Here is a 23,153-nt window from a genome sequence, read left to right as displayed (position 1 = left end):
TCTTTAAACAATCTCTCCCAAAACATTCAGGAAGAAAACCCACAAAATTGCACTAAAAGGGATAAAAACACCTATATAAAATGTTGCTGTCTTGTGAAACTAAGCAGAACAACTGTAACTACCTTGAAATTCAGAGGTGTCTATAGAGTTTTGTGATGTTTGGGAGCAAGCTGGTCCAGTACAGTTATCCTGTCTGACTGGAGCTCATAGAAGCATTATTGGTAATTTTTCCTTCAGAGGGATTTATTCTTTACTGCGCTGGTGGATGCAGTCAAACCCCACTGCATATCACCAGATGCCCCCATCTTTAGAGCTCGGTGATGCTCCCTGAAAGCCAAAGGGAGTTTTGCCATCGACTCTGATGAAAGTAGGAACAAGCCCTTTACATGCAACTTAAAACAAGTAGGTTAGAATTATGAAGAATGATTATTTAAAATAGCAATGATGTAATATTAGTGTCAATTCCATTATTTTAACAGATGTAAATTTGCTCTGCTCTTGAACTCTGGTGAATTTTAATGGCAATATTAAAGAGATACTATTAAGACTACTTAAAAGAACTATTTGTAAAAAGTGTCTCCAGATTGGGGGGAGGACTTTAAATTGCTTTTTTATTCAGTCTGCACAATTATTTATTTGAATAGTTTTGTGTATTACAAATTATTAAGTATTAGCATAAAAGATTACACAATAATTCCAATAGTCAGTGGATATGGGAGTTTGCATTATTTAGACAAAGCAAAAAGACTTATCCAGCCATAGTTAAGGTAGCCTTCGCCATAGGACAAATAAGAATTCTATGATTTCCTTCATGGATAATGTAGATGAAGAAAGTAGTTGAAAATAAGCTATCTAAATAACTTTACTTTAAATTTACATACTTTCCAAGGCAAGTTCCAAGTCCAGAGCTGCTGTCATCAGCAACGGATGCTACGGTTACTTTCCTGATAGTGAAAGGGAATTGAGGATTTAGGGGTACTTTCAGGATTCCTTTCTAATTTTATGCACAACCTGCTTTCCAATGGATCACTGATGGGAGGAGGTATGGTCAGTGTGGCCAGTCCTGGAAAAAGACATCTTAAAACTTATGTGCAAGGGTGTTGGTGTTTGCTGTTTCAAAATTGTTGTATGTTCTGGAGGAAAAGTTCAGTAGTTTTAAAACCATTTCTAGGGCCTCAGTCCAGAGCTCATAAAACTAAATGGAAGATTTTGAATAAACTGGCATTGCACAAACCAGGTTATTACAGGCCAAAAATAGAAGGTGCTGCCACTTGGGTTTTTTTTTTTTTGAAAAAGAACTGAAGGAATAATAAAACAAACACTAGAAAATCATACTGAGAATGGGGAAAAGCCAGATTCTAATAATTTAGTACTAGCATTTTTATTAAAGTCTCAATCATTGTCATTAAAATCAATGGAAGTCCCTTGTGATCTTTACCTCATCTACTGCTACTAATTCTGGGAGCTACAATTATTTCTGTTTATTTCTTTGAAATATGCAAAGTTTGCTTCACCTTCATTAGGAATTGCTGGGCACCGTCAAGGGTATTAGGTATTTTAAATATCCAGCTTTCTGGGTAGATAAGTATTATATACATCTTATCTATATCTAATTTATCACTGGCTATACAAGATTACTTTATTGTGTTTATCTGTAGCATTCATCAGTTCCTCAAGAAAAGTGGTGGCACTGCAAAAGATGAAACAGGCCTCAAAAGCGGGGATGCAAACAGTTTTGAAGTTTTAAAAGGCTCTGGGCTGAGCATTCACTTGTTTTGCTGGAGAATATGTCCCTGCCTCCATGTCCAATTTTAGGAAAGAATTAATTTCACATTTCTAAGTAATTGCTTTACCTCCACTCCTGTTAATAACCTTCAAGAAGCAAATAGGCTGTTTTAGTGATGGCTGAAACTCAAAAGTGAACATTTATCATATTTTTTTCACCTGATTAGGAAAAATAAATATAAAGTGATCTAGAGAAGCTGGACATAGCAAATAATTTGACCTAGCAATTTTTTCTTCTAAGTATTTATGAGTAGAATCTGAGAATGCATTCTTGGAATATTCATTTTTGATTCAAGAAGAAATGTCTCTTTCCATTAGCTTTCACTTCTTCCTCTTGCTGCAGACAAACCAGAATATTATAAAGGGCAAATCCATGAAACTTTCTCCAACTTTCCCTCGAGGGTAAAACCAGGCCTTTTCATCTTACAGTGACAGTCTTTCAGTTGTGCAAAAGAATGCCTTTCATTTCTGTAAAAGTCATCACGTTCAAAAATCTAGGCTGACCTATTGTGGCAGCAGGGAAGGTGAGAGTGCAGCGTGCTTGTGTAAACCTGCGTGCTGAGAGATACAGACAGCTCTGTATAAATACAATCTCTGTGGGCACCCAGCATTTTTCTGTCAATGGAAGCACACCACAACTAATTTTTTTCCTGTTATCTCTGCATGTTGCAACATTTTCTATATTATGCAACAAACCATAATGGTCAGCTGCAGAAAGTGCATCTCTTTGGCCACCAGGTCACCCTGGTTTTAAGACAGAGCAGAGTGGTCAGTGCCGCATGCTTGTATCACAGTTGACCAAAGCAACCATAGCTCAGTATAAAAGTTTCAAAGCAGAGCCAAATGTAGCCTAATAGGCAAGCCTGGAAGAGATCTCCAGCCAGAATTCAAACCCTGTTCTGCCAGTTTGCTTGTAACTTACTGGTACAGTTTATACAGTGCTCTTGAGAGTAATAAATACATAATCCCATATTCCACAGTCCATTACCACACAGTGTTTGAAACATTTCCCACTAACAAAACACAGTGCATGTAGGTAAAGTTAAAGTTTAAAAGTTTTCCCCCTCATTAGAGGTGGGGAAAAAGATGGAAAACATGTATTATATTAAACCCAAGTTTTGGGTCTTTGTGTAAATCTTGAGGGGGGGAAAAATGTATTTCTCCAAGTGGTCTGTCAAGTGGAGGGAAGAATACAATTTCTCATCTGCATAGGAAACAATTGAATGCTATATGTAAGATGTGGCCTCTACTCTAGGCTAAGGTATTCTTCATCTCCCTCTTCTATCAGAAGCAAATTTGGCAACAGGCCTAAGCACAGGCCTGACTTCAAGTATATGAGTTATAATGACTTTGCTCTTGAAATCTTGGTCAAAAGAATCATATCTGATGTTTGCTTTAGTCAGTGTCATATTGGTTGTTTCAGGCTGCACAGCAGCCCATAGAGTCCAGTGTTCTGATTTTCTTCAGCAATAATAAAGACCTTGTGTGAGACAAAGTACTGAAGATAGGGCTGAAGTATGGGGGGGGACTGAATTCCTTGGAAAAATAGTACAGGAAAGCTGTATGTGATGAATATATGCATTGCAGACCCATGACATGAAAAGCAAACAAGCCAAACCACTTGAACCTTTGTGTGATAAAAGCTTTTCTTACCATTTTATAGGAATACTTGAGACTGAAATCAGTACTACAAAATGCTGTTGGTGGAAATAGAAGAGGAACTCTGGCATTATTATCTTTAGTGAGCAGCTTATATTCTCTATATCTCAGCTGTTGAACTTTTGTTAAACCAGCTTATATCTGGGTGTAGAAGAGCAGATGTTCAGTTTGCGTACTGGATCTGGAACAGAGCTCGGTAGTTGATAGACACCGCTGGAAAAAGGAGATTCAAATAGACCAAAGCCTTTTTATTCTTGAGTAGATTAACAGTTTTTACCTACTCTTACACTCGTTGGATTGAAATTATCAAACCCATAATTCAGTGGGAACATTTTTAGAGAAGCAATTCTATTTGATATAGACTTGGAGAACTGTACACATAGTTTTGTGAACAAATGTGAGCACGTAGAGGATCCTAACAGGTTTCCGACCATGTTTTAGGGTATCTTGGGCAAAACTTGGTGTATTGGTTTCTATCTGGGATCTTTCTACCTCACTGTTAATGTAGTGTTTCTGGCAAGTTCTTTAATCTATAGAAAAATAACCAAAGAAATTAGGAATTTGGAATGGGACCTCTGTTGGTTTTCTGCTCACATAAATTGCCTGAAAAACACACGTGGCCCTTAAAGGGCTGTGTTGAGAATAATTCCCCTGGTAGTGCAGCACCACATGTTTCTGCTACCCCATGCACTCCGTGCAGCTGCACAACGTATCACATAACACCATCAACCGTGAGCACGCTTGCCTACCATTCCAGGGAGGCCCCCAAAACTGTAAATAGCAATAGACAAGAAAACTCAAAGGCACAGCATTCACTGTGGGAGCATGAATGCTTGAGCCAACTGCCCAAGGCTTGTACTCAACGCACAAGACTTGACAGGTGGCCCTGCCTGGCCCAAGGCACTCAGTTTGTCCCAGACTCTTGCCATGGTTCCATACAGTGGTCTTGAGTCTGGATGTCTGCCAGCATGGCTACAAAGTCGCTATGGCTTGCTTGGGGGCTGAGGAAGTGCTGTGGCCCGTGGACCAAAGGCCAGACTCCTTCCAGGTGTGGACAATAATTGGGGCTCCCAAATCCTCTTGCTGATGTCGCACTGAAAGATCTTTTCATGGGCACAGAGTGTGTGTGCAGTTAAGATTTTACTGTTCAGTACAAATTCTTTAATTGAGAAAAGTCTCGATTATACACACAATCCACATCTAACTTTCCAGTACCTACCCTCTTCATGTGGTGGTATGCTCACCCTACTCAGACTGGAGTCAGCCCAGTATCAGATGATGCCCTGAAGATAGCGTTGTTTCCAACTCGTCCATCTTACCCTGTCTCCACACAGCCTAGGTAATGCTTGCCCACAGGAATATGAAACAGATGAGGGCAGTTCTATAAAGGAAGCAGGGCTACCTAGTTGGGCGTATGCAACCTTGAGTAACTCATCCATAAGGTCTATTAGGTTATGCAGCAGGAGAGAAAAAGCAGCAGTGATCTTGGACGCTGATGTGTCAGTATAAAGGCAGTAACAAGGATGCTTTCTCCTTGCTTCTACCCTTTCTCAAGTGCTTCGGGAAGTTGTGTGAATCACTGCACCGTTGCCAGTAGTAGTTGTCTTAGGCAACCAGTGGCAAGCCCAAATATTCATCCTGAGCTGTTGCTGCTGACTGCACACTGGGCAGTGTCGGGGAAGAAGTTCAAGGCCTAGAAATGGCAAATGGTAGTAACTTGGGCTGTGCAGCTTTGAAGAGGACTTCCCCTGGTGTTGCCAGCAGTAAGGAATACAGCAAAGAGGAAGCCCTCTACATCCAACATCTGCCCTGCACACAACAGAGAGCACAGCTCTCTCTGGACACTCCTGTTCACGTGCATGTAGGCAGGAGGTGAGTGTAGCTGAAAGATTCCAGGGCCTTGTTCTTCTCCCCCGAGTTCCTTTACAAGAGTAACTGGCCAGGTATGAGACAGAAGAGAAGTTAAATAGCACCTTTCTAGCTCTAAAGGAACACGGCTTCTCTTGTGAAGCAAGAAGAGGGGAGTGGTGCTGTGTTTGTTCAGGTCTTGTGGCGGGCAGGATAGGAGCTGAGGGAAGGTTAGATGAGATGCTGTCCCAAAAGGCACTACCTAGACTCGTGCATCGTTTGTTTTGAGAATATATTATTACAGCTCGATCATTCATTGCTCAGTTATCTGAAAAGTTTTTGTTTTACGAAAAAGCATGTTCGCAGATTTAAAAAACCTTGGGAAAACTATAGCATTTTACATACGAAACTGTTATATTTTATGTGAAATTTAACTGAAATGATCTTAATGATTTATGTAAAGTGAAATATTGGGTTTTCCTCTTCCTTTCCCTTTCAGCCCTGGTCTCACACAGGCATATTAATGATTATTTGTCAAAGTCACACTGTTTGCTTACAAGGTACGAAGGCTTTTTAGACACTATAATGACAGCTTTTGATTCACTTGATAATATTTAGAATAAGCCATAAAAGCCAATCTCTGAACGAACAGACCGCTTTTATTGGCTTTTAGTGCTATTACTGCTATCATAAGTGGTAAATTGGCCTAATGCAAGTAATACTGCTGTGTCATACTGTAAAAACTGCTGCTTAGTTTTATATTTTATTTATTTTTTATGAAAAAAATTTAAGGCATGGTGACTGTACTATCCTTCTACAACTGTTGGTGATTCCCTCCAAGCAAGAGCTGGGGAATCTTCCACTGCAACTTGGACTTTCTCCTTTGCTTAGTGATTACCATCTCTGAAGGAAAAGGGCTGAGCATAAAGTTAGGGAGCAAAAATGCAAGTCAAGTGAGTATCTCCCTCAAGCTTACAGTCTATTTACTTATTTAAATCATAAATAAACTAAATAAAAAAAAAACACAAAAAGAAAAAACATTGCTTAGGTGAATTGCCCCATCCCTGGAGGTGTTCAAGGCCAAGCTGGATGGGGCCTTGGGCAGCCGGCTGTAGTGGGATGTCCCTGCCCATGGCAGAGGTGTTGGAACTAGATGATATTTAAGGTCCCTTCCAACCCTAACGGTACTATAACTGGATATATTTAAATGGATATATTTCAAATACTTTATGCTAGATCTTTTCATGTCTTGGTTTTTAATAGCAACAGTATTTCTTAAAATATTAAACATTTAAAGTATTTGAAGCAATATATTTGGTCACAAAGTCATCTAACCAGAATGACTGCCAAGTGCCGTGATTGCTTTTCCTTAACATTTTTTTGACTTTCTTTTCGTGCCTCTCACCATATCTACAAAAACATGGATTTCAGAAATTTAAAATGCCAGTAACGTAAAACTTCTCTTTTTCTTTTATTAAGGACAAAAAAAAATCATAGAATTTTACTTGCTTTTGTAGTATTTTTATGTCGGAGACATTGCTGAGGAGCAGAAATGTGAAAGTGAAGAGGCTTAAATTGACTTTTGAGTTTTCGTTCTTTTATCTTCCTCTTTGGCAATGTGCTATTTTAGTGTACTTTTTTTCAGCCAGGAATACTAACTGATTTATCAGTCATGATGTAAGTTTAGGACCAAGAGTCAGCATAAGTGATATGTCTATGTGACAGTCTTAAAAGCCATTAAACTTCAGCTTGGTTTGAGACAAATTCAGAATTGTTATTCAGTAACAGCGTGGAATTGGGCTTCTGTTAACCAACAAGAAAGAAGTTGTGATTTAGTTTAATATTGACTACTTTGGTATTCAAGGAGCATGCAGAGCAAGTGTGGATTCTCACAGGGTGGAAAGCTGAAAGAACAGCATTTGATAGAAGTGTGTTATACTAAGGAACCCTAAAAAATTGTAATTACCTGAGGATGTGCTCTCTTTTTCTAAGACACCTATCAACGTATTTCTAAGGTCTGTTTAGTACGAGTGAATGTCACTCAGAGAGCCAGCATGAAGAGAGTTAAGTTAACCTTGAAAACCCTTCTCTGATTCTCTACACACAGAAGCCCTACGAAGACTAGAGATAGGAAATATCAGTCTGAATTTATCTTCAGTAATATGTAATAAGAATGTGGTTGGTGCTGCTTTATCTGATAACCAAGGCTGAGGTAATAAAGATGACAAGTGATCCTTGTCTGGGAGGGGAAAAGTGAAGTGTGTTTTTAAATTTAGCTAAAACTTGAATATCAAAGCCAAATATAACTTCATTGTGGTATACTATGTGGCCATAAAAAGTTAGTCTAATGACAGAAGAAAGTCTATCTGGGTAATAACCACTAATTTAACTGAATGCATACTTGGAATAGTTATTTATTTTCAGTATGCTGTGGGAATAGGAAGAATCATATTTCAACTAATTTTGGCATTTAAGTATTTGAGGATATGTGATAGCATTTTGGCACGTGTTAGTTGCCATGGGCATGTAACAAAACAGACACTTAGGTGTTAACCTCTTTTTAAGACAATTATCTTTAAGAAGATCACACAGCAGAAAATTCTAAAACTGATGTCTGATGACTTCGCTTCAGTAGAAAGTTATTGATTTGACCTGTAATTTACTCTAAAGATCTTAAGTGATCTTATTTACCCCAAATCTACACCTCTGCTTTTAAATAGGTGCAATGGTCTAGCCAATTAGTGTTCCTATCTGCATCTTTGCTGCAATAGTATTTTCTTTTGAAACTGCGTGTAGGTATATTTCAGCAAGAAGAACATAATCTGTCAGTAATCAGCTCTTGGATGTCTCAACGCCATCATGGCAATGTTTGTGTTTTTCTGTAGAGCGCAACAGTGAGCAGTGCATCTACTTCTGTCTCTGGAGCCTACTGACGTATTCAGGCAGAAGTTTTTATTCCTGCACACGTTTCTGTACTGTGTATATTCATTTATGTGTGAGAGAAAACATTATCATGTTTAACTGCTGCAATCATAAGCACATTAAGTAGACAGATAATAAACAATCCATCTGAATTTATGATTAAGTTAATTGTTTCTGTGTTTTTCTAACATGGTTATTCAGATTAAAGTGAGAGTATATAATCAGGAGACTCTAAGATTGTGACTCCTCTAAAATAAAAATTAATTTAGTTTAGAAGTACGGCAAAGATCTTCACAATACTTAAGTTCATTTAGTTGGCAGAAAGACCTCGTGCAATTCTCTTCAAAGAGATGAATCTCGGTTGTAATAAGAGCTGTTAAGAAACTTAGCTGATGCTGGGGGCTTCAGCACCTGGTTTTTACATATGCCCTTTGGCCCAGCAGGCACCAGTGTCCCAGATTCAACCTTCTGTATAGGACATGCAGAGGATTGAATAACTGGGAGCAATAAGCTGATGGGAGAGGTGAGGAAACAAGAATTAAAGGAGGAAAACCCCTGAAAGGAACAGGGAGGAGGACCACTCCTGTGTCGTTACTGCTGCTCCGCCTTCATTGGGCACCTCTGCCAGCCACCGCTCCTGAGGCAGGGCAGGAATACATGCTCTAGTCACTTCCCACCCATGTGAACGAGATCCCTGCTAGTGAGAGCTGCTGATGGATCGGACACGGCAGAGGCTCCAACCCCTCTCTGCCTGCTCTCAGCAGTGTGTTGAGATCCTGTTAAAGACTTTCCACTTTTTACTGGACAGCTGAATACTCTCTCTAGAAGGCACTGAAGCCAATCTGCTCTTCATTCAGGTTTTCTACCTGCTGTGCTGTAGTGTCCTTTCCGCTCTCTCTGCAGCTATGAGCTTCAAGTAGTCCATCCAGACACAGACACTTAAGAAGCTCCAAACCATGATATTTCATAGAGTATCTCATAACTGTGGACCAGATTTTTCTTGTAGGTGTGAATTTGTCCTTGAGGACATTTGTATTACCCCAGATTAGAAGAAATACAAATAAGTATTGGTTTTGAGCTTTCAGAAATGTAGGGCAAAGTTATCTAATGAAAACAATGTTTGACTCCACTTTCATCTTGAAGAGAAAGAAACCACTCTGAAAGTGGTACACTTACTGGAATCTAATGTTGACAACATCCCTAATAGGGAACACACATACAGTCAAACACTAAAAATCATGAAGTTTCTAAATACTTATTTCTTTTGTTAGTACTGTATTTTCTTTATCATTCAGGTTATTTATTCTGTCTAGTACAGGTATGTTTCTGGACTGTATTACTTTAAATGTAGGACACCAATTTAACGTTTGACGGTTCCCTACATCAATTGGAGTCGTAAAAATGAGACATGTTGCTCCAGCCTCCTTGCATCACTGATGACCCAAGATGATTGCAGGTATCTGTCTTAAACATACTGGGACAATTAAATCTTTCGTAAGCAAATACAGCTCTTTTGCTTCAATGGAATTACTCATCACTTTGACACTGGTCCTTGGGCTGTGATTTTCTGTGCACCATAATTTGCCATCTTAAGAAGGAAGTACTATGGAGGGCTTGGAATGTGTGGATTCTGCTAAAGTGTATACTGCAGAGAAAACCAAGAGCTAATGAGTGTCTATATTTTTATTCCATGTTTTGCTCTACTGACAACTGAGAGTACAAATCTGAATAATTTGCCCAAATACAGCAAAGAATAGAATCGATATGGAAAACTTCCAGGGGTGAATGAAACATCATCTCCGGGTTCTTCCTCATCATTGGCAGCTGAATGAAATAGTTTTCTCATCCCTTGTGGAACAAATTCACTTAAAGCAATCAAACCAAACTAAAACTCCACTTATATTTTTACAGTCAATATTCAGCATAGATTGTGACTCCAAACTTAACCATAGCACCCAGAGAAGTATCACTTTCTTTACTTTACATTCAGTCTGTTTCCGTGGCAGTATTCAAAGTCTTGCATCTCCAAGGACCCTCCAGTTCAAAGGTCAAGGACTACTCAGTTTATAAAACTATAATTGGGAGTGGTGAGCTGGGACTGTTGCAGATTTCATATACTCCCTCTCCATTGGAAGAGAGTCTTTAAATCTGCTGTTTTACAACTTAAAGGAAGGGTTGTCTTGATTAATTCATTTGGTCATAGTCCTGAAGCTGACAAGGCATCTTCCAGGAATTTGAGTCCTCTGAGATTCTTGTCATCAGTTTTTAAATGTGCTTTTTTTTTTCCTGTGTGTGTGTGGTATTCTTATCTGGAAACAGTCTGCTTGGATTACAACATTCATCTTTTAAGTATCTGGCATTTTCTGATACATGAAACTGAGAGATATTTCTTTGCTATCAGTCTTTTATAAAGCTTTACAAGCCAATGACTTAATTCTGGTTGGAAGAAGACAGTGAAAAAATATTCTGGACCCAAGTCAGAAAAATTCAGGAAACAAGTGTCCAAAGTGCATTCACAGACTTCTGAGTTTTTAGGAAGAAATGCTAAAAATATTATTTAGCTCACTAAATGCAGGGATGCATGTTGGATCAGAACACTGCAGAGAATAATCTCCCTGAAACCGAAGTACAAGCTTCATAAAGGTTACTCCAGGCCCCCAAAACTAGGTAAAAATCTGGAAGGCTGTGAAAGAACCTGAAAAGTCTCCAAGAGTCTCTAGGACAATTTTTCTTCTGCAAAACCAGTTTCATGGCATTATGTCCTTCCTGCATTATTACTTCTTGTAAAAGTCTCTTAGAGGCCCTGGGTAACCAGTGAGATGGGTGTGACGGGGAAAAGGCATTTGAGCGCTGTAATATAGGAAGGTTTTTCTGTTATCCCCAGTAATGTAACACCAGGACCAGGCTGTAGAATGTTTGGTTGGGGTGCAGTTAGGAAGGGTCTGCTCCTGTATTGCGTTTCTGGGATGTACCACTAAGAAATGTGGCACAATCTCGCCCAATGGGATTAATTGTGGCATAAGGTATTATTTGAATAATATGAATAATATCACTGCAGCCAGGCCTATGATATGAGTAAATCTCCCTTTTCATATGAACTACAGCCCTTAGAGGGGTGAAATATAATCCTGAACAGAGGCTCTATTTACCACTTAAGCCCTATTTTATGGTTTAAGTGCTGACCTTGTACTGACCCTCAGTCCAGGGCTGAGTTTCACCCTACAGTGAAAATCTGCTGGCTAGAGCAGCTGATTAAAGAAATGAGGGCTACACTTTTTACTATTTGCAAGACAATGAAAAAAGGCTTATTTTGGACAAAAATGTTTGATTTATGGGAATTTTAGTGCAGAAAGAGGTTATTTTGGAGAAAGTCTTGAGATTAGCATTTCAGTTATATTTTTGGCAGGAGAGCAAGGAAGGCATTTCATTAACTTTTCACTGGAAGTTATATATGGAGGGCTTTTGTGTACACAGCTGGGCAGCATAAAACAGGAGGGCTTTGTGTGAAAATATCCTGAAATAAAATTTCATTTCTGTGCAGTTTGGATCCATGTTCCTAGGCTGCCATGGTCAGTTTTGGATGAAACCATCTGAGGGCAGCATTAGGCTCTCACACGTTTTCCCCTTGTATCTGCAAGGGATGCAGAAATGGTGAGCAGACTGCTGTTGGCCCCTGTGCAAAATCAGTGTCACCTTTTATGGTTTTATGTCAGGCAGATAAGCTCCTGCCTGCTCCCACGTATCCATATGGCTATAATCATCAAGTGATACTGAGAGATTAAATGTTTGTAAGGAACTCCAAAAGCCACATGCTGAGGCTGGTGTGAATTTAGCTCTGCTTTGACCTCGCTTCCCACCAGATGGCTGCTAATCTGGCAATAAATCACTACCATGGTGGAAAGAGCCCAGGTCCACATGGATGAGGCAGCTCTGCAGTTGTGGCTGTGATGTGTAGGCTGAGAGCATCCCAAGTCAGCCACTGGGAGTGTCACTCTTCCTTTGGTACTGCATTTCTATAGTCATGTCTTGTACAGCTTCCAGATTTCACAGGACACTCTAGTAACTGTGCTTGATTAAAAGCCCTCAGAGATGTTTCTTGCTGTATGATGGTCTGCTTGTTGCAAATGTTGTGAGTGCATGAAACATAGAACTATGCAGAGGACATCTTTTTATGTTACTTTCAAGCCACATGGGTCATTCTTCCCTTATACATGCATATCAATTTTTTATGTACTACGTCATTTATTTACTAGCAAGTTTGCGGATGACACTAAACTGGGAGGAAGTGTCGATCTGTTGGAGGGTAGAGAGGCTCTACAAAGACATCTGAACAGGCTGGATCAATGGGCAGAGGCCAATGGGCTGAGGCTTAACGGAGCCAAGTGCAGAGTCCTACACTTGGGACACAAAACCCTTGTGCAGCACTACAGGCTTGGGGAAGAATGGCTTGAAAGCTGCCTGGCAGAGAAAGACCAGGGGTGTTGGTCCACAGCCGACTGAACATGAGTCAGCAATGTGCTCAGGTAGCCAAGAAGGCCAACAGCATCTTGGCTTGTATCAGAAACGGTGTGACCAGCAGGTCCAGGGAAGTGATTCTCCCCCTGTACCCTGCACTGGTGAGGCCGCCCCTTGAATCCTGTGTTCAGTTTTGGGCCCCTCACTATAAGAAAGACTTTGAAGTCCTGGACTGTGTCCAGAGAAGAGCAACAAAACTGGTGAGGGGGGCTGGAAAACAATTCTTATGAGGAGCAGCTGAGGGAAATGGGGTTGTTTAACTTGGAGAAGAGAAGGCTGGGGGGAGACCTTATCGCTCTCTTCAACTACCTAAAGGGAGGTTGTGGAGAAGTAGATGTCGGTCTCTTCTCTAAAGTGATAGGTCATAGGGGACATGATTTAGTAGTAGACAGGTACAGATGGAGTTGATGATCTCTAAAGTCTTTTCCAAACTTACCATTCTATGAGTCAATGTAATTTCGTGTGTGTCAGGGCAAAAGGTGTGAGTGGGGATAATGCACGCGTTCATGGCTCCCCACCCAGAAAAGGTTTGGAGGATAAGCAATAAATAAAAGGAAAGGGCAAATTTGTCGATGTCCAGGGGCCATGATTATGTAGACTAAGACTGTGCTGGCTTGTGCAGTATTGGGGTTTTTTTTAAAAAAAAAAGTTAAAAAAATGTTAAAATCTTTAACATCCAGTTAAAGATGGAGTTGTCTTTAACTTCCATCGGTCTCTGGAACACTCATGGTAGGGGTGCAGGAGCACAGCTGTGGATGTGAGTAACTTGCTGAGTAGAGGCATGAGTAGGGCCTCTGCCTGCTGATATGATAAGATACAACTATATCAGCCTAATGTTTGTCTTTACAAGACTGTTTTGGCTTCTATTTTGCTTTGTGGAAGCTTACCCTTGGAATGAGGTTTTGATTTCTGCTTTTAGAGGCTTAAAGATAGAAGCAAGATTTATTTTTTCCAAAAAAAAAATAGAAGATAAATAACTAGCAGCCAGATTAAAATCACTCTCCTCCCTTACCTGGTGGAACAGCTTCTAATATTGAAAGCTAACAAAAAAAGTAATAGGTACCTTATTTTGATGTTGACCCACTGCACTACCAGCCCATGAGCTATTATTTGCAAAGCATTAGGAAAAAACTGAAGTCTAGGAAAGATACTAAAGCCACAGACTAGTCTGTATTTTTTAATTCTGCTACTATGTGGTTCATGATTGTTTCTTTTAGAAGGAACGAATAATCAATACAAAACCATGAGTAAAAATAACTTTTCTTTAAAACTGGATGCAAAAAGAACATATAGTCTTCTTATTGTGCCTGATGGAAACAGTACAAGTCTGTTCTCCACAATTCATTGTTTATTGGAATGCCTGAAATCTATATATGAGGTATTTTTAAAATGTTTAAACACAGAAGTTAAGTTTCTGCTCCAGACAGCTTGGTTCACCATATTTTGAAAATCCGCCATGTACCACAGAAGTGCTTAAAGCAAAGAAACAATGATGATTCTTTTAAAAAGCAAATATCAGTATAAGAAAATATAATGTCCATATTCTTATCTCGAGGAAAATCTCCTTTCCTTCTGAGACATGTTTCAGCTATCTGTCGCCTTAGCTGTAACACAAGACCTTCAGGGCCCAATTCTGCTCTGTGGTGCTTTAGAGAGAAAAGAGGCCAATAAACAGTGTTTTGCCCTCTCTGAAAGATTAGCATCTCCAAATACAAAGCAACCAAAAAACTTACTAGTGGTCTAGAAACTCTGAATGGTGCCTCTCCTTAGGAAGACAAGACATAGAACATTGTGGATTAGCATAACTAAAGTGGAATAAACTGAGGAACATACAGATGTAAGATGCCACCTGGCTACTGGAGTTGGTCTGGAACAGAGGATAAATAACCATCTGGGACTCTGAGGGCCCATTCCATTGATCATATCCTGCTCAGAGACATGCTCCAGTTAAAGTCCCCTGTACCTTTATACCCCTTTTGTAAAGTTGCAAATCTCTTGTGATCTAATCTCTTGTGATCTAACCTCTTCTGATGAAATGCATTTTCAGTTAAGTCACACATTTCCTGTTTACAAGCTAAAGAGCAATACTATCTTGTAGGTTCAGGCTCAAATCTCACTTGAGTCTATCTCTGTCTGTGATGCTTAACTTGCAAATCTGCTTGCAGAGTTTTTAGTGAAGTTAGCTGACACCTTGCAAGCAGTGGATTTTGAGTGTCCAGCCAAACAAAGCTTGTATGCTGGCCAGTCAGCTCTGCTCAAATGTGTGATTTTCATTCTGTGGAAGTGCTGCATGAGGACTGCAAGGCAGGGACATTAATTTAGGCCTACTTTATTTCAGCCCGTCCTGCAACTGGGCGATCTAATGTACGACTACAGGAGCTTAAAATAGTGATGCACATTTTAGAGATGATGTAATAGTGGCTATAGATGAGCCTCTTCTTCAATACCCTCCAAACTAATGTTTTTAAAAGATGAGGTCACTTGTTAAGTCTTCCCAAAATGTTTTTGTTAGGATTAGAATGTAACTGCTCTCATTAAAGAACATAATTTGCACCCAACCATAGATATTTAATTAGTGTCTTGTGCCTTTTGAAGGTCTCTGCTTGGAGTGTATATTTAATTCATTATATTCTTTTTTGTGTATGAAAGCCAATAAAGCAACTCTGCAACGACCAACAAACATACATATAGATATAATAAGTTATGTACTAACTTAGCAAGTCAATATTTTCCTGCATGAAGTATATCCTAAGAAACTTTACACATACGGGCATATGCGATAAGAAAACCTTTAAAATTACATGTCTGTCTTCTAATAGAATGTAGTATTTGAAATACCAGTATTTGGCACAAATCGTTTACTTAATGCTCATAATTTTCAGATTTTAAAGCTGGAAAAATTATCTTTTTTTTTTTATAGCCTCTCTACTTCTGAGGGTATATATTTTGTAAACTGTTGTTAACAGATGCTACTTAATTTTAAGATAATGCGCTGCCAAATCCAAAGATTCAGGGTCGATCTTTACTTGTATTTGAGAAAACCAAACAAATATTAATCCAATTCAATAGTAGCTTGAGTTGATGGAAAATATTTAATCAGAATTAAGAAAACGGTCCATACTTCTTAGTGGATTATAGTTCAGATAGAATAAAACTTCTCTAGGAATGTAAGGATATTAGAAAAAATGAGCTTTAAGGTTACTTTAAAATTTGGTTATTTAGGCCTCTCTGTACCAGAAGCAAATGCACATGCATGTTTCATAGAAGTTAAGCTATAGAATTCCTGTGGTAGATTTTCCTGGCCATATTTAAGCGTATAAAGTATTCTTATGTCTTTTTCTTAATAAAAAAGTTTTAAGAATTGAGAAATATCTCTGAATACAAGCCAGTAACTAATAACTCAGCAATGTAACTTACCTTTCTTCAGCCAAGAAATATTTTGCTTGTCATGTTCAAAACTTTCTGCTGGTTTGATTTTTGCCTTGTCTGTCTTGGCTTCTGACATCTGTGAGGGAGAAAAGAATTTTGGGATGTCAAGTTCTTTTAAAGAAAGTTTCTGACAAAGAAATATGTTCTCTGTTTAGGTTTCTGTTATAATAAATTGTACTTATTTACACAGACACATTTTTTTTTCCCTGCAGTTTATTGATACTATGTAATACCCCAGTCGTTAAATTTATGTTCTATTCCTAAATGCTTTATCAATATTACATAGCTTCTGTTTGTAGATGGATTCTTTTGTAATGTAACTATAAATTACATTATGAAATGAGTAATATGCTCATAGCATGCTGGTACTAGATGTACATATAACACACAGAATACATATGGTCTGGCTAAAAAGGAGGCATCCAGTCTGCCTATTTACTGTGGTTCAAAGTTGCTGTAAAGCCTGCTGTCAGAGAGAGGTATAATTATGTAAACAATAATAAATATTAATAAAGGTAACTTGAACAAAGTGTATACCAAAAAAAAAAAATCTACTAGCACTTGCAACAATTTATTTGCTGTAATGCAAAGAATCACATGCAAGTTGCAGTACCTGAGGGTATTATGTATACAGGATGTTTCAGCCTGTACACTGTGGTTTACTTCCATTGCCTGCTAGGAATAAGATTAGGCTGTCCGGGCTTCTTCTAACACCCTTGTATTTTCACTGAATCTAGTTAGCTAAAGCATTTCTCTATTTTTACCTGTATCTTCCAACCGAGGGTGAAAGCAGCAGGGTTCAGATGCCGAGGAGGAGTGCTTTCGGCCAAATCCCTCGCTGTGTGCTGATGTCCAGCATTCCCATACACTGACAAAACTGAAAGGATGAGCAGTGCACTCTCTGCCTGCCTGCTGTGTGGTGCTAGATTTGTCTTGCTGCCAGAATCAGCCAACTTATTGCTGAGGGTTTTTTTTTTTCTTTCTTTTTTTTTGTTTGCATGCACTTTTAGAGACGGGTAGGGTAGGGAAGGAGGAGGGTGATCGGCACCCCAGCACTAGTGGAGTGATTAAAAAAAAAATCTAAAGCTTTGCAAAAAGAAAAATTGGTTTGGAAGGGTTATTACTGCAGTTCAAAACCCAGTGAATCTCTGAGAGGAAGAAGAAATTAAAAAGGGAATCAGGAAATTAGTAACAACAAATCAGATAAATGTGAGTTAAAATATAAAGAATGTAGAAGTTAGACTTTAAATGTTTATTTACAGCTGCGACTTTGGCAAAGAGACAGGTATAATCCTGTGGGGAGCTGAGTGCTGTGACCCTCCTGAGCTCAGGAGGGTGAAATCCATTATCACCCTGGAGGGCAGGTCTGCAGAGATGAACGGTCATTGCCTCCATTGCAACAAGGTTGAGTGGTCTCTAGTGAGGACAGCCCTTCTGACGGGTGGGCTTGACATCTATAGGACAGAGGGCAGAGACACAGTTTGGACTACCCCATACCTTGAAGGCACCGAAAACTTGAGGTTATTAGTTGGCTTTAAAAATTTCTCTTGCTATAGTTATCCGCAATACTGCTCTATTGTCAGTAGGAGTAGGGTGAAGCCTAAACAGAACAAGGTGTTTAGGGTCCTCAGGTGCTCCATGTTACTTTTTCTACAGGACAAAAAGAAAATATCACTTTTCTCCGAACTGAGTTTTGAAAATGTTGGTTGAAGAGCACATTCAGAATTACTCAGCTATCTTACCTTTTAAGCAATATTTACAAAATTTCAAGCAGCATTTGTCACCAGATACAATAATCCAAGATCCCAGTGCTTAAGTGTGGCCAATAAATAATAACATATTCCCTTTGTTATGACAATTATCTTCCTCTACTCTCCCATCACATGTCATTCTTACAAGAAAAAAAGTGTTGTTATTTTTTATTAAATCTCTTGTGCCAACATAGACTCAGATCCTTCTACCATCTCTAGCTAATTGTGAATTGCATGGTAAGTGCTTACTTACATCTCCAAATTGCGATGATTAGTCTTGCATGGCTTGAAAACCTATTTTAAGCAGGGTACTTCGGGAATAATTGCAGCCACAGGGGGGAAGCATCTAGGGGTAATATTTTAAGATCTTTGTTCCATTCCTCTGGATGCAGCCTTGAGAATAACGTATTTTCAATTGCAGTTCTACTCTTTTTCTCAGAGACACCTATTTTTTTCCATGGTTTTGCACGTGCAATGCTTGAAATTCAGCAGCGGTGCTGATTCTTCAGCTGAATTCATCAGGATAGGCTATAGGCCTCCTGGCTGAATCCTAATAAAATAGCCAGTCTCCACACAGATCACTCTTGACCTATACGATTGCGACTTGGACCTGATGCTACTGTGCATTCCAGAAGCACTGTTTAAAAAGAAGATATGGGTTGCTTCCAAAACAAAGTAGAAAGCAAATTCTTTCTCTAGTTCATTCAGGAACCCCTCCCTGTTTTTCTAGATTTTTTTTCAAAATCCTAATGTCTCCTGAAGAAAGTAAAGCAGATGAGAAAGGCTCCTTCTAAACCACAAACCTGAAAGCTGCTGATTCTTGAAATAACAGCCCCTAAATTCTTGCCCTTAAGGGTTTTTCTCACTTAAGCTCCCCTTGAAACCAGCAGGAGCTAGGACTGAGTCTAGACTCGACCTGCAGGAGTGCAAGAAACCCCAAACTATGACAATACCCATTTGACAAAACCAAGCAAACGTAAACCTGACTTTACATCTGTGCTTCAGCAAAGATAATGCAGATTCCTGTTCTGAGATGATCTATTCATCTGCCGTTCTCAGCCAAGGTGCTCTGCGTGTTGGCACCATGTAAATCTGCTGCAGTTACCTAACCTGAGCCTCAGGACACAGCCCATCAGCAAGTTAAGAAAACATTAAAAGAGTCTCCTATTCACAGTATTCTGCATTGCTGACATTCAATTAATGGTTCTAATGTTGTCAATCCAGGAATGTTAAACGTAACCTTTCTTAATCTCTATCAGCTCCAGTTTTCTACTGAAACATGTTTGCATACTATTTTTTGCCTCAATTAAGTTATTTTGGATAAATGCATCAATATTTCTGTTTCCTAATCAATCTTATAGTAGTTAGAGGAAAGGCAGGCTTGCCATGCATCCTCGGTAATGCCAGGCTTCGCAAGGAGGAAAAAAACATTATGAGAGAAAGTCATTAAAATACTGAGTAAACTTGTTTCCATTAAAGCTATAATTGAATTTTTAAAGCCATGGCCAATTTTAAACACCAAACTTTAGTTTATGGTTTTGATAATTCATTCACTTTTATTTTATAGGTTTCATTTTATGGCTATTAAATAGCTATGGGCCATCACTTGTTCCTTTTCCTTCCAGATAGTCAAATAGAGCATTTATATGTAGGATTAAAAAAAAAATAAAATCATCATAATGCCAAAATAGATGTGATATCAATCAGTTGCCAGATAAATGTACTGTATCAAATGCTTGTTGAGATTTAAGAGTTTATTTTTCTTGTCTGCTCAGCTGGGAGAACATTCAAGTCTTTGCAGAGCTGGAGAATAGGAAACTTTAATAGGTTGTAATAACCATGAAAGCAAAGGAAAAAAACCCCGTTGTTGGACCTAGCAAGCATCAAAATTGTCAAGGCTTCCTTGTGCTCTTAATGTTATGTCAGGAATCCAGAATTAGATGCTGTTCTGAGCCTAAGGTAGAAAGTGTAGTTGAAGCCAGGAGAGGTTTTGGTTCCATCCATGGGTACAATGTTTACAACATTATATTTCACTACCTAAAGTGTTTTTTTCACTTGAGGATATTAACTGTTTTGCTAGAAGTTGAATTTTCCAGTGTGAATTTTTCACAGCATTGGACTAAGCAGTTATTTCTTTCTTGCAAAATCCAGGTAAAATTTAGCCACTTGTCCACTGGCAAGTGGCGCTCTGTAGCTTTGGAATACCTAAAGCTGCAGGAAATGTGGTTTAAAAAAAAAGTATGATGAAACTATGCCTTTGCTCCCTTTTGCACCCTGGGGTGATCATTTCCAATAATAAAGTGAGTATAATGTGATGTGCCCTGTCAAAGTTAAGGAATCTCTTCTTGATCATGCATCTGTAGGTCGAATATTAAGTTGTGGGAACACGAAGTACAGCCAAATTATCCTGGTGATTACATGTAAAATGCATAGTTTTTTAGCCGAACCATCATGTCCTGTGTGTGCTTCAAATGCAAAACAGCCTGTTTATAGAGACTACCTCAAACTGGCACTGACAAATGATCTATGTGCTGCAGAGGCTCTGAGTAGTACAAAGAGAACAGGATTTTACTCCCCATCACTCTGCCTCATAGACACTGTAGATAATTTTTTAGTTACTCATTGCCCTGCAAGGGGAGAAATGGGGCTTTATTTCATTTTTCCATGCAGTGCCACTGTAGGTCAGTGAATGTCTGGGAATATGTTTAGACTAGAGGAAGGAATAGAAGGTTGAAAAGGGTTGTAAAAGCAGGTTAGCATAGAGGTTGCTAATAGCATAGAGGAAGCACAAACCAGGCAGATTAAGAATGCTCCATATTTCCACTAAACATTAAAGGAAAGAGAGACTGCTAATCTTTCATCTTCCAAGAGGGCAGGAGGGAGGTTACTTGGTGCCTGCTCTAAAAAGTTGTGATGGTGACAATGTTAGGAGAAGATGAAGAGCAAGTGTGAAATGAAGTTGAGAGGATAATAGTGTTGGAGTGGGGAAGGCAGAAAGACCCAGCTTCTAAGCCTGAAGCCTCAAAATCTCTATCCAAGCTGGGGAAGGGCCACTGAGTGCAGCAGCATGCTTTAGCCATTTCCCCCCCCCCCCCACCAGCAGCAAACAATTAGAGGCCCCAGTCAAAATTAAAGCCCAAACTTTATAACAGTTCTATAGTAAAATATGAGCTATGCGTGTCTTTGTATATCCTGGCTTCATGCAGAAAATCCTCCTGTGCTGTTTCATATTTTATCAATCACCAGCCAAGTTCTCCATTACCTCTGCGTGTGTTGTCTTTATAGATGCTTCTGCATTGCCCTGGTATTTAAGTGGGTGCATTTGGGTGGAAAGTGCCTTAAATGCAGAAACTTTTCTTTTTAAAAAAAAAGATATATAGAGTGTTGTTGGATGATTTGCCCCTTTAAAGGCTCAGTTTGGTGCACTTGGAAAAGTGTGTGAAACAGGTCCCTTGCGTTGACCCCTCCAGGCCAAGGGACAGTTGCCGCAGGAGACCTTTGTGGAGAAATATTTGAAAACTTCTTGGGCATTACAGCCCAATTGGGGAAGACTTCATAAGATGAGGTGGAAAATAAACTGAATAATGTAATTGCTTGCCCTTTTGAATATATCCTTTGCCAGATGGGTGTAACCAACAGTAGTTCCGAGGCTTTCATGGGAGTTTACAGGGGTTTATGTAACAGCTGTAAAAAAAGAAGGTTGTAAATTCATTGAAGTAGTTCATTACTGCTGTCTAGGAACTGACTATTTTAGATTATTGCAAGGCCTCCAGATGAATATTCTTACAGGAATTTTGAAGAACCTCAGGAAACCACTTACTCCTTGCAAGTGCAGGATTGACTTGTGTCTCCTTGGTAATACTCAGAAAACCTGTTCTTGAAAAACATTCAGGTACATGCACTTTCAAGGCAGTCTACTCCAGAACTTTTCTGTCCTGATAACAAATAAAAAAATTGTTGATACCTAAACTAACTCTTCAACCTATTACCTCTCATCCTTTCCCTTCTGCTTGTACAAAGCTGAGCTTCCTATGTTCCCTCAGCTTTTTTGACACTTAAATTTATTAGCTTATAGTCAACCTTACAATGTTTGTTGGAGCTTCACCCTTCTGGTAATGTGATGTCCAAAGGTGATCACGTTCCTCTTAAGACTTGGCCTACACGGGGTAGAGCAACGAGGCTACTGGCATGTTTTACAAGCTTTCTTTCTGTTTATACATACCAGTATGATGTTTGTCTTTTTCAAGACAGCATGAAATTGTTGACTTATGTTTCATTTATAATCCATCCTGTTCCCAAGATTCTGTTCTGCAGCATAGCAACATAACCAGTTTTCTTTTTTATGCAACTGATTATCCCTACCGATGCGTATGATTGTGCAGCTATGTTTCCTGAACTTGATTCCAGTCCTCTTTGCACTATTATATAACCTAGCTTGCGAAGATTATTTTGAGCTCTTGTCTTGTCCTCTAAAGTGCTTCTTGGCCCCAGACTGTTGTGCTTGGGCTGGTGGATGTTTGCAGAATTCCCACAGAAATCGCTTTCTTCTTCTATATAGGCATTTGGAGTAGGTCAGAAACAAAGATTTAAGTTTCCCAAACTGCACTTTCATTTATGGCATGTGTTCCCCCACAGTTTGTTCCCTTACAGGAATCCATTAATAGCTTTAATCTCTGATTCTTTGTGGTTTGATGAACTACAGAGGCAGCTTCTTGAGTATCAGTATGACATGTCTGCGTGCATCTGCGTTCCCAAGTACATATGTGGGGCAATAGATAAAAATCCCTCATATTTTCAGCAAATGCAGGGTGCATATTGGGGTTGTTGACAGCAAGATCGCAGTGTCTTTAACGTTATTTGTAAGCCAGTTAAGTACAACAATGATTTGCTATATCTTCAATCATACGTAAAAAAAGCCAGTGCAAGTGTATTTTTTAATGAGGAGGAATCTGAGAACTTACGGACTTCTTTGCTGACTGGAAAAGCTTGACAGCAGCTCCCTGAACAGCACTATCCCAGGTAGGATGTCAATGAAAGCATTGTGCTTTTCAAACAGAGAAAACAGAAAAGTGTTTTCCTTTCATGCTTTTAAGTAAGCTGCTTCCCAACAGTGTTTGAAATGTGGTTGCCTTCTCGGAGGTGCTGAGTAGAGCTAAGAAGGGAGGGGTTGTGTCTAAATTACTCTTACAAGAAAAGGACAAAATTAGACCTCTACCTTATTTCAGGAAGATGTCAAGGAAACTT

The 23,153-nt window shown here is 39.2% G+C and overlaps 1 protein-coding gene across 1 annotated transcript in view; it reads right to left on the bottom strand.

The window, feature by feature from the left end:
• MDFIC2 (MyoD family inhibitor domain containing 2) overlaps positions 1-17,063 on the bottom strand; it is a 49,242-nt gene extending 32,179 nt beyond the window's left edge. The window contains exons 1-2 of the mRNA XM_054077071.1: positions 16,923-17,063; positions 16,147-16,234 (exon numbers count right to left, since the gene is read on the bottom strand). Of these exons, the coding sequence (XP_053933046.1) occupies positions 16,147-16,234 (88 nt within the window). The 5' untranslated portion in view covers positions 16,923-17,063. The remainder of the gene's footprint in view (positions 1-16,146; positions 16,235-16,922) is intronic.
• Positions 17,064-23,153: the final 6,090 nt, after the last annotated feature.

The sequence above is a fragment of the Cuculus canorus genome, chromosome 11 (genome assembly GCF_017976375.1).
Source record: "Cuculus canorus isolate bCucCan1 chromosome 11, bCucCan1.pri, whole genome shotgun sequence".
NCBI classification, from domain to species: Eukaryota; Metazoa; Chordata; class Aves; order Cuculiformes; family Cuculidae; genus Cuculus; species Cuculus canorus.
Note: the sequence above shows the minus strand (reverse complement) of the source record. Positions and strands in the feature narration are given on the sequence as shown.